At 43.7% G+C, this 11,887-nt stretch overlaps 1 protein-coding gene across 1 annotated transcript; it reads right to left on the bottom strand.

Moving 5' to 3' along the window:
• Positions 1–2,422: 2,422 nt before the first annotated feature.
• LOC123142085 (FBD-associated F-box protein At5g18780-like) lies at positions 2,423–5,516 on the bottom strand. Its single transcript, XM_044561105.1, has 5 exons — positions 5,224–5,516; positions 4,247–5,126; positions 3,772–3,924; positions 3,439–3,657; positions 2,423–2,736 (listed from the first exon to the last, which is right to left on the bottom strand). Exons 2-4 carry the CDS (start codon positions 5,102–5,104, stop codon positions 3,487–3,489), a joined length of 1,182 nt encoding a protein of 393 aa, XP_044417040.1. The 5' UTR covers positions 5,105–5,126; positions 5,224–5,516; the 3' UTR covers positions 2,423–2,736; positions 3,439–3,486.
• Positions 5,517–11,887: the final 6,371 nt, after the last annotated feature.

Below are 11,887 nucleotides of genomic sequence, written 5' to 3'. Positions count from 1 at the left end.
AATATTAATTAGTCTCCGTGGCATCATCTAGTGTTTACTCCCTTTTACATTGCACGTAACATTAAGCGGGAGACGTCCTTTCACATGATCTTTGTGATCACTTGCGCATACATAGTATAGATGGATGAAACTACGTGATCCTTAGGGTTCGTTGTGAGTGACAGTCTCCGCAGTTGAAAATCATAAGAGATCGTTTAGTAATATAAGGAGCACCACATGTTATACTCGCTGCTACTTAGTCGCACCTCTAGTACCAATGAGACCGAAAGCTTAGACACCGCCTTTTGCTCTATTCAATCCTACAGTTACAACCCATTTTACTTTATGTTCTAGTTTAGTTTATTTTGCATTCTAGTTTGTAGTAGGATAAACTCTTTTTTTGTCGTTTCCGTAGCAACCAATAGAATGGACTATTTTCAAATAATGCTTTGGGTGTAAATGTAGTCGCATCGGTGACAACGTAATTGAGGGGTTGGTAATTGTCTGTGCAATTGCTCCCTATGGAATCAATATATTCTACTTATCACGAATTGCAATAGCCATGTGCACTCGTAGGCCATCACAATGTAAAATGATTTCCTCCATCGATGTTGCTATCGACCCGCCAGCTGCCATATGTGGCTCCGATGTCCCACCGCTCCCATGCCCAATCCGCCTCCTTCGTAGCCCCATTGGAAACCCTCTACCCCCCCCCCCCTCCACTCACTGCACTGACACCGGCAAATCCTTGGACTACTCTCCGTCATTGATGTTACAACCGACCATGTCGTTCCTATGCATGACCCATTATCGACTTGCCCTCGCTGCCTATGTCACATCAAGTCGCTTAATGCGCCAAAGATTTTTCAAGCAACTCAAGATAAGCCAACACATAAATTAAAATCCAAGTTTCTGACTCTTAATATTACCATCTCTAAATAGCAGTTAACTTACTCTAAGAAAAATACAAATAGTACAAACCTTTTTTTTTATGTTTCCCAATGCAGTAGCAATCCTTTTATCCTCAACAAGAAGTATCACTTTCCCTTCTTTCCATATCCGGCGACATCAGGCTAGAGGGGGCACCAGCACCAACAAAGGTGACGATATCATCGGATGCAAGGCTACATGCCAAATAAGAGACAGTGTGGCCTACAAACAGTGGCGGAGACAAGGGGACCAGCAGGGGCCCTGGCCCCCCTAACAGCAGAGATGTAGTGCTAATTTGTTGATGAATAGTGCTAAAATTAGTGATTATTTCCTGTCAAAAGCATGTTTTCCATTGGCTTGGCCTTCCCCAAGCAATTTTAACATCATTCGGCCCTGTTGATACTATTTTCTGGCGCGCCACTGCCTACAAAGGCATGTTGAGCCGAAGAGGATGCCATCGACTAATGCATGATCGGACGTGAGCGGGAGGCATCAATTGTGAGCGCTAGCTCGTGGTTAACAGTAGGAATATTTAGAGAGATGACTTCAATTTATGATGACATCCACTAACAAAGATACTGATGGAGACAAAGAAAGAGGCAACTTGTCGTGTAAGGAGGTGAGAGAAAGATGGAGGGGAGGGGAGGGGAGAGGAGGTTTGCTAGAGGGGCCTCATCAGGCCACATGGGATAAGTCGAAGGGTGCTCGCAATGAGTGATCATGAATATCTGTGGGTGGGTGAAGGGGTGTACAACATGCGATCTTGGTCGCTCGATTTTTATCACATGGTGAAAAGAAAAAAAGTGTTAAATTAAATAAATAAGCCCAAGAGTGTACTCCTATTATCATCGTCAGCAAGGCTGGAAATAGCATAATATGCTTATGACTTTGATGATCAAAATTTTTGACGCAAGCGGTTAATGTTAGTTCAGATATCATCTACCTACGCTGATATTTGGAATGAAAATGTGACCCTGAAACAAGATGATAATGTACTAGACGTTTCTCTGAGGAGGAAATTAAATATGCTTTCAATGGATGCCAATAGAGCTCTAGAACCTGATAATATCCAAGCTGATCTTTTTCAGAAATGTACAGTAAACTGAGTCAAAACATGGACCTCAAAAAAACAACTGAGTCAAAACATGGCTACATCATGACTTACAATGTCAAACCAGGCATGCCCAGATTGCAACGGCCATACGGAGGCTACCACGCAAATATCTAAGTGCAGTACTAACCATCAACAAAATCTATGTACGAATGGTTCTCAAATTGCGTCTTGTGCTCACCAGACTATTTAGACCCAAAAAGATATTGCCCAGCCTTTGCTAGCCTCCAGTAGTTTTTCCCTCAACAGACAGGAAGGCTACTGCATTAGCACACATGGACACCCAGGATTTCTGGATGTGGTGCAATCAGACAGCAATCACTGGGCTTGAGCAGCGCAAAGGGACATAAAGGATGTATGCACAGAAATTAAAAGTCTGCTAACCAGACGATTCCAATACCGACGATGCAAACATATCAATGCGCTTACCAACAAACAATAAAAAAACATAGCAATGTTATGACAGACATCATTTTGCTAAGTCTCACATTCCCAATTCAACAAAGTTTAGACCGTTCTGCTAAAGCTGCACGAAAGAAAGAAACCACAACGACAGATTTCCAGCGGAGTCCAAACATGGGAAGGAGAAACTGAACATCACGGTAACAGGCTAACCGCCAAAACATGGCCACCATCAGGACTCTTTAGAGAAACATAAATCTTCAGACAAACATCATGACCGAGCTCACATCTTTGTCTTAATTACTGGATGGAAGCTGCACAAACAGAACAAGACACAATAAGTATGGTTCAAAGATGTGCTCAGTTGACATATATACAGGAATTTAAAATATCCTGAATAGTAGTTTGATGTAGAGGAACTATACTGGATCCTGACAAATTTCTATAGTTGTTAAAAACAGTTTGGCCTTGGGAGGCAACACTAGACAAATATGAACAGTCAGAGAGACTTCAAGACTCTTGAGGCTTCGGGATTAAAACAAGTTGAAACCTACGTAATTTGGCTACCAATCTCTGTTTATCAAATCAACAACAGGCTGAGACAACCGTAAACGGAGCGAAGCAAGGGCAGTCCTTGGTGGATGGATGCGGACCACTACACTGTGCATTCTACCCTTTACCAATTATTAGTAAAATGTATTTCTGCCGAATAGAATAGGAGAAAAGAGCCATTATTTTATCAGTAACTAAACAGTAGAAGGATAATTGTAATTTTTTGTACCGGAAATAATTAAAAGGTAAATAGAATAAAAAAATAGAACATGTTTGCATGGATGGTGCAGATTCATAGGCACATCAGAAATGCGAGCTACTACTGTAGTGTCCAGCTGTGCAAACTCCATCAGCATGCAAACCCAAAATATGGATGGATTTCAAAGGGTTGTCATACATTCTAACTGATGCATAATAACAGTGGACCTGTTAGAACATGTAGGAAAGGGGTGCCAGTACCATACATTATAACTGATAATGGACACCAAATGTGGATGGAGGTAACTTATAATCTAAGTGCGATCTCGGCACTTGAGGCTAATCTGCTCACGAAGTATGCCACATGTACTCAAGACCTCCAAAATTTTGCGAACGCCCTCATCAACTCTTCTGCATTCAATGTTGACAGCCAAAATGGACGCACACGCGAACGATTGTTTGGATCCCGTTGCTCCTACAAAATTCTACAAGATACAATACTTCCATTTAGATAAAAAAAAGATAATACCTCTACAAATACAGCAACATATTTGAATTAATAACATAGAAAAAAATTATATATACAGTACATGATATACCTTAGTGTTGCCAAGCTGAAGATTGAGCTTCTCAAGGATTGGAGAGTTTTTGAGAATGCAAAATAGGTCAGTAGCCGTAAACCACTCATTGAGCGTGAGAGTCTTTAATCTGTCAAATTTAGGGCACCATTCCAAATCCCGTTTGAAGATAAGCTGGACAAATTGCAAAACAGAAAAAAAATCAGAGCCTAATTGTAGAAACATCAGTTAGATACTTTAATTTAATTTCTAAGGGAAATGAAAACTACACCATATGCGCATAACTATCGCATGTTATCCAATAAAGCCGCAATGTTATTAATTTAATGATTTGAGGTCCAGCAGGTAAAGATAAAGTTAGGAAGCTGTGGTGATGAAACTAAGCAACTTAACTATACACAGCTCTAACAATGGATACTACAGCTACAATAGAAACCATGCATGGGTGGCAAGTGGCAAATAACAGTAAGAGTAAGAAAGATTGTGCTAAGCATACCAATTTTGGCACCGCAATCAATTTCAATTCAACAGCATTGGACAATCCGTTGAGAAGCAGACACTTCTCGTTAGCACATCCGCATTCAACTCTTACTTTTCTCTTACTAAAATCCTCCTCGACACTTTGACAGACATCGTAGCACCAACTCGCAAGCAAAATAGATGCTTTTTCCAGTAATGGAATCGCTTCAAGGGAAGGAGTCAAGCACTGAAAACTACTTAGTTCCAGTGAAATAAGGCGCGGGGCAGCAATAGGAATGTGGATTTCCTCAGAAAGGACACAATCCCCGATCCACAGATGCTTTAGTGATTCAGAACATATTGCCCATGGGTCAATGTTGCAACCTTTTATTTTTAGTTCCTCTAATGCTGGGCAGGCCGAGAAATCTAGTGAGTAACCCAGGAGGTCAACTCCTCCAAATTCTATGGTCCTCAAGTGGCGGGAGATGAAACGCTCATCCAGTAGTATGCCTTCGTACCAAATGTCACCAGCACAAATAGAGAGCTTCTCAACCCGGCACTTTAGAACGTACTCAATCAACGGCTCGGCTTCGGTGAAATTGATATAGTACTCGCCACTGCAGGGATCAATCTGGCAGTCGGTCAGAGATGCCTCCCCCCTGAGTTGGATTATCAGCTTCACCAACTGAGTGAAACGCTCGCGGCTGAAACTTGACCAGTCCTCAAACATGAAGTGCAGGCTGGTTTTGCGCCTCCAGAGGTCGCGCCACTGGGTGTCGAGCACGCAGGTCTGCAGGGCATCATCCTCCGGCAGGAAGGATAGGATATGCTCGAGCAGGTCGTCGGGGAGGACGCGGAAGGGATCCTCGCCGGTGCCAGCAGCCTTCTTGCGCATCTCGTCGAACAGGTAGCCGGCGCTGCGGGAGCGGCAACGAAATCAGCAGAAACACGAGGAAAAAGGGAACCACAAAGTCGACCCGGGTCTTAGAGAGGAGAAAAAGATTGCAGCATCACCTGAGCACGACTCGTCGACACTCGACAGGCGGAAGCTCCGGCCGACGGCAGCCGCGGGGAAGAACGGGGAGGGGAATACGCCTCCTACCATCCCACCCCGACGGTATTTAACGAACCACAACAAGGGGAGAGCAGAGGGTTCGGCGCCGTTCCTCCACCTCGATTCCCCTCCCCGTGCGCCATTATTGCCGCGCTCATTCCCCAGGGAGTGAAATCGTACGGGAGTGGTTTACGAGAAGACCGCCGAGCCGTCCCGCCGGAGGGAGCGCCCGTGCAACCTTGGGCGTTTTGCTTGTGTGGGGCCGACTGTTCAGTTTTCTTTGGTTGCTTATCTATCTTTCACATTCACACATGGATCAAGCCGTACTACCATGTATTCTCACTCATGATTTCAAAAAAAAAAAAAGCTGTACTCCGTCTAGGTGTGTAAGTCACCTTACGAAAATCAGGTTTTCCCAAAACGTTTAGGCGCCGTTCATTAATTTCCCGTCTCAATTCCCTCCCAGTCTCGTTCGCCAGCGAACTTTGCCTCCTATGCCTCGTTATCTTCCAGCGAAAACTCATTTTCTCCTGTTTTTTTCTCAGGTAATGCCCAATGCATGCATTACATCTATGCGTTGATTAGGCAAGAAATTAAACCGGCTTTGCATGCTAGAAGTACGTGGGCCTACGTGGGTAGCTAAAACGTCATCCTCTTAATTGCTACGATTAAATGCTACATTTAGAAGAAAGAAATCTGCACTTTGATTGGAAGGAGGACCGGTCCAGATTTTTTTCTCTTCCAATCAGCTTGCACCTAGGTCGCGATGCACCTTCTAATGTGACTTACATACCTAGACGGAGGGAGTACCATGAATTTGTTCCCTTACTTGTGGGGTTTTATCAAAATTTAGTTGGTCATGGAGTTTCCTTTAAAGATTGCACTCACACAGGCAAACATGAAACATGCACACACTCGTATGATCTACAACAATCATCTTCCCTGAAAAAATCCTCTTGATAAAGACACACACCGCCAAAAGTTTGATCTCCAGCATGACTGGGCACAATCATCGCCCTAGCCACCCACTTAAATCTAAACTCCAACCTAGAAGCTTGACGGCATGGTTGGACTCGGACTCCGTTTCTTGGCACGAAGGCCTAGCCCAAAAAGCAGGCAAAGGACAAAAAAAAGTATTAGTGCAAATACAACATGATAGAAGTATAAATGGTCGCGCGCTTACGATGAAGGAGGGCGGAGATACGGCAACATGACGAGCAACATGGTAGAGTGCTTCAACAATGTTGTTAATGGTGTTCGTTCATTCTCGATGACTGCAATAGTGAAATATACCTTCTTAAAGCTCAACGAGTATTTTCTTAGGCACTCCCGAACCACCGCCAAATGGATAGGTGAAAAGAAAGAGTAAACCTCTCACGCCACTTCTTGTTGTCCACTCGTCCTGAGAGCCTGGCCATCGAGTGGAAGCCCTATGATCATAGTAAAATCCTCAAGCATCACCGTCATCTCGCCACAAGGGGGATGCAAGTTGTGTGTCTCCGACCGCCAACGATCAAGCAGGGTTGTGAGATCTGAATAGCACATCACCGGCGGCACACGCTTGAACTGAAGAACAAACGGTAGGAGCCCGGCACTCTCGAAGTACGGCTCGTAGCGCACGTTGTATTGCATCTGGTTAACCTTCGCGTGACCCCTCATTCACACTGCAGTAAGTCTCCGTCAAAATTGAACAAATATGTCAGAACCTTCCTTTATAAAAAATCAATAATATGAAAATGATTACGGCTTGGCTTGTTACCTCTCCACACTCTATAGTCCTCATCATCGGCCATCCTAATATAATTTATATTTTATATCAATTATTTGACATCTATACATATGAACGGAAAGAAACAATATATCCATACAAATTGCAAACATAGGTAAAGAAAAACTATATCAATATCAATAGGAATAGGAATAGAATAAATTTTAAAGCTCGTCGGCACAAGTTTGTTTCCGGTTGCGAAAAAAAAACACGATCAGACCACGCGGGCGGTTGCAGGTGGTTTAGGGCAGGCGGTGGTGGGCCGGCGAGTGCTGGACGAGGCCGGGGGCGAGGAGGCGAGGGAGTTCAAGGAGATGGTGGTGGAGCTGATGACCACGGCCGGGCTGGTGAACCTCGGCGACTTCCTGCCGGCCTTGGCGTGGATGGACCTGCAGGGGCTCGGCCGGAGGATGCGCCGGCTGTCGGCGAGGCTCGACAGGGCCGGTCGAGGAAGCTGCCGCCGTGGTCCCTGAGGAAGAGGCGCGCCGCGTCCGGCGTGGAGGCCACCACGACGCCCTGCCTGCCGAGGGTCAGGTGCATGATCGGGCCGTGCAGCCTCGCGAGAGCGGCGAGCGCCCGGCCCAGCAGCGGCAGCGCGCCGACTCAAGATGGCAATGGGGCCCCGAAACCCGTGTCCCCGTGGGTTTTTACCCTATTAGGGGACGGGGATGGGCATCTTTTCATCCCCGCGGGGCTGTTGTTGGGCACATTATACAACCCGACACGTTTCATGGGTTTACACCCGTTTCGGTAGTCCCCGAACCCGAAACCCGGCAATACCTGCGAAATTACATTATTTTTTTACCACCGTAGTCATCTTACCCCCGAAATCTTAGAGGCCTTGATGTGTTCACAAGATTGGATAAGAAACAAATATAAAGGTGTGTCTTTCTTTACATACAGCATAAAGTTTATCATTATCTTGCTGCAATGTTTCATAAGATGTTCATTACTACTTATTTACTTCTCATAGATGCTGACAATGAATAAGGACAAAGCTTTTGGAGTTGTCTTCAAGACATTCAAGAGGGAATGCAGGTGAAGTACAGGTACTTGCAAATTTCATATACTAATCTGCATATTTTTCTCATGTTTAACTTTAGCTTGAGCGAATTTTGATCTTCCCTAGGACTTGGCACTTTGATTTGGCATTGAAAGATTTGAAGATGGTCGTTTGGAGGCTTGGAGATGTGAAAGATGCCATGATGATTCCAACTTTAAAGTGATTTGTGAACTATAAGTTCTATTTCAGAACTTATATAGCTGTTGAACCATCTACAATTGTTTTTTGTTGAAATTTACTCAAGTTATGCTGCTGAAATGTGCTTGTTTTGCTGCTGAAATGTTATTCTTTGTCGCCACTATGTTTGTTTAAATATTTTGATTTTATCGTGGGTTACCCGTGGGTTTCCCGAAACCCGATGGGTTTAGGGGACGGGCAGAAAACTAGCCCCGCACACGGTAATGGGGACGGGGACGGGTTTACGATTTTCTCGTGGGGATGGGTTTGGGAAGGCAAAACCCGATGGGTTTCGTCCCCGTTGCCATCTTAAGCGCCGACCACCGGGTAGCCCCGCGGGCCGGGAGGCACACGCGCGCTTGGTCCGGAGAAAAATGGTGCGCGTGAGGTAGTGGAGAAGGACGTAGAGGATCGCTAGGACTACAAACTCTTGAAACATGCCCGACTCCATGGTCGTCGATCTCGTGTCGTGGTGCACTACCGAACCGATCGACGTACAGATTGAGAAGAAGTGAAGGCTTTTATAGTGCAAATTTGACTGTGCGACTCCCTCGTAAAATCTACCATTCCTAGACGACTTTGGTCAATCTACCGTTCCCTGTCGTGGCCATGCCGTCGATATACCATTCCTTGTTGAAACAGCCAGAATCCAAGTACCGTACGTACTTTACTTTGAGAATTGCTGCTTACCACAGTGACCGGCCGTGTCAGAGTCGGAGTAAATAGAAAGCATGCATTATCCATTGGAGGGAAGGAAAATGCAGAGCTAACTAACTATAAGGCGAGAGGGAATGGTAGAAACTCCCTCCGTTTCAAAATAATTCAAGTTTTAGGCTTGTTTTAAGTCAAACTTTGTTAAGTTCGATCGAGTTTATACAAGAGTATATCAACATCAACAACATCAAGTTTTATCATTAGATTCATTATAAAATATATTTTCATACTATATATATTTGATATTGTAGATCTTAGCACATTTTTCCATAGACTTGATCAAACCCTTTTCCCCCATACTATATTTTTTTTGACTTAGAACCATCCCAGTACTTCAATTATTTTGAAACGGATGACGTAGTTGCTAGCTAATGACCAGTGCCGATGCGAGCACATACACACATTGACAATTGGAATGAACAAATGCCATGACATAAGGCGGGGCCATCAAATCCTGCATGAAAGAAATATCCGGCGGGAATGAACTGAGGACCTGCGCAAAAGTATCATTCTTATCACGAACAATGCGGTAGAAAACTCGATATTGTTCTTGGAGGCTGGCTTTGCCTAGCCCGTTGTCCTCCCAGAAACGAATCTCCGACACATCTTTTATTGCGAAGGATTCAAAGCGGAAAAAACGTTTCTTCGGTACCAGTAGACTAGTCCCAAAGTGTGAGTCACCATGTTTTTTTGCCTGGTTGCACCCTCTGCCGGATGCAAGGGAGGAGAGAGGGGAGACGCGCTCGCCAGGGTTGGGGTGGGGGGGGGGAGGTAGGATTCCCTCCCGATCGCAGGGAGGGGTGACGGGCTGGGGGTTGGTTATGTTTCAGAGCATATTTGTTATAAAATATATATCATATTTTAAAAACATTTATTTATCATCCGGGAGAATGCGAGCTCGGGGCCATTTGAATATCTGGTTCAGTATACATTTCTTAACTCTTATTAAAAGGGGTGGCATGAGTTTTACTTATAAAATAAAAAGAAGGTGATGGAGGTTAGATGTTACAACTGCCGTCCATGCATGTAGTGAGATTCCCTCAAACAGATTTTATGCAAGATAGAAGTATCTTGGATTTTATACGAGACCATCACGAGCTTCATCCAGCAAAGAGGGAGAATTAAGTTTGGCAAATTTCGTACCTAGGGGACTATGGCAATTAAAGTGGGAAGTGATGTAAGACCATTTAACCCCCAAAAAAGAGTTGCATCAAGGTGATCCACTCTATCCAATCATTTTCAACATTATACCAACATGTTTGCATCCCTTATTGATCGGGTTAAGACCAACAAGATAATTAGCATGGCATTCCAACAGTATGTCATGAATCATTGTTTTAGAACATGATGCTGAAAAAAAAAGCTTCAACCTGGCACTTCAAGCAACTTCCAAGTCCAAAATGAACTTCCTTTAGGGCCTCTTTGATTTGCATGATTTCAAAAACATAGAAATAGCTAGAAATATATGGTTGCAATGTCATGGTAATATGAATTCCATAGGACTTTTGTTTTGTTTGATTGATTCACATGAAAAACAAATGAATCTCTTCAAGAGGTTTGAGTGGATGGTAAAATCCATATGGACTTTAGTACAAAGGATTCTTAGGAAAAATCATATAGAATTCAATCTTACGAATCAAATGAGTAATATACTCCCTCTAGTTCTAGTTCGAATTAATTGACGCAACCTCTATACAATGTAAGATGACACTGTATGGAGGTTGCGTCAATTAATTCGGATAGGAGGGAGTAGCAAAATTTCCTACCAAAATGTTCACAATTTCTGTGAAAATCCTTTGAATCAAAGAGATCCCTTAAAGTAGACCGTGTGCTTCAACGAAGCTAAAGATGGTGCATAATAACAATCCATCTTTGTGCCATGAGTTGGGATAGTTGCGCTTTCGGTGACTCGGGATCAAATTCGTCATCGGATACCATCAGGTCGGATAGGAAGGAAACTGAAGAATATTTCAGAAAATGGTCATATAATTGCTGTTGGAAATATGCCCTAGAGGCAATAATAAAATGGTTATTATTATATTTCCTTGTTCATGATAATTGTCTATTGTTCATGCTATAATTGTGTTATCCGGAAATCGTAATACATGTGTGAATACATAGACCACAACATGTCCCTAGTGAGCCTCTAGTTGACTAGCTCGTTGATCAACAGATAGTCATGGTTTCCTGACTATGGACATTGGATGTCATTGATAACGGATGACATTGGATGGATGTCAAAACGGCATTCCTTAACGGCTTTCTTAAGGAAGAATTGTATATGATGCAGCCGGAAGGTTTTGTCGATCCTAAGAATGCTGACAAAGTATGCAAGCTCCAGCGCTCAATCTATGGGCTGGTGCAGGCATCTCGGAGTTGGAACATTCGCTTTGATGAGATGATCAAAGCGTTTGGGTTTACACAGACTTATGGAGAAGCCTGTGTTTACAAGAAAGTGAGTGGGAGCTCTGTAGCATTTCTCATATTATATGTGGATGACATACTATTGATGGGAAATGATATAGAATTCTTGAAAAGTATAAAGGCCTACTTGAACAAGTGTTTTTAATGAAGGACCTTGGAGAAGCTGCTTATATATTAGGCATCAAGATCTATAGAGATAGATCAAGACGCCTCATTGGTCTTTCATAAAGTACGTACCTTGACAAGATATTAAAAAAGTTCAATATGGATCAGTCCAAGAAGGGGTTCTTGCCTGTATTGCAAGGTGTGCAATTGAGCACGGCTCAATGCCCGACCACAGCAGAAGATAGAGAAAAGATGAGTGTCATCCCCTATGCCTCGGCCATAGGGTCTATTATGTATGCCATGCTTTGTACCAGACCTGATGTAAACCTTGCCGTAAGTTTGGTAGGAAGGTACCAAAGTAATCCCGGCATGG

Source organism: Triticum aestivum, chromosome 6D, assembly GCF_018294505.1.
Source record: "Triticum aestivum cultivar Chinese Spring chromosome 6D, IWGSC CS RefSeq v2.1, whole genome shotgun sequence".
In the NCBI taxonomy this organism is placed as follows: domain Eukaryota; kingdom Viridiplantae; phylum Streptophyta; class Magnoliopsida; order Poales; family Poaceae; genus Triticum; species Triticum aestivum.
The sequence above is the reverse complement of the archived record's forward strand: the minus strand, read 5'-3'. Positions and strand labels throughout refer to the sequence as shown.

What these genes read in the sequence shown, in the direction of transcription:
- LOC123142085 (XM_044561105.1), bottom strand. Translation starts at nt 5,104, where the DNA reads ATGCGCAAGAAGGCTGCTGGCACCGGCGAGGATCCCTTCCGCGTCCTC. An exon ending in TGATTGCGGTGCCAAAATTG is followed by an intron (nt 3,925 to 4,246) that starts GTATGCTTAGCA and finishes CAATTTGTCCAG; the next exon opens with CTTATCTTCAAACGGGATTT. An exon ending in TTCAGCTTGGCAACACTAAG is followed by an intron (nt 3,658 to 3,771) that starts GTATATCATGTA and finishes TGTATCTTGTAG; the next exon opens with AATTTTGTAGGAGCAACGGG.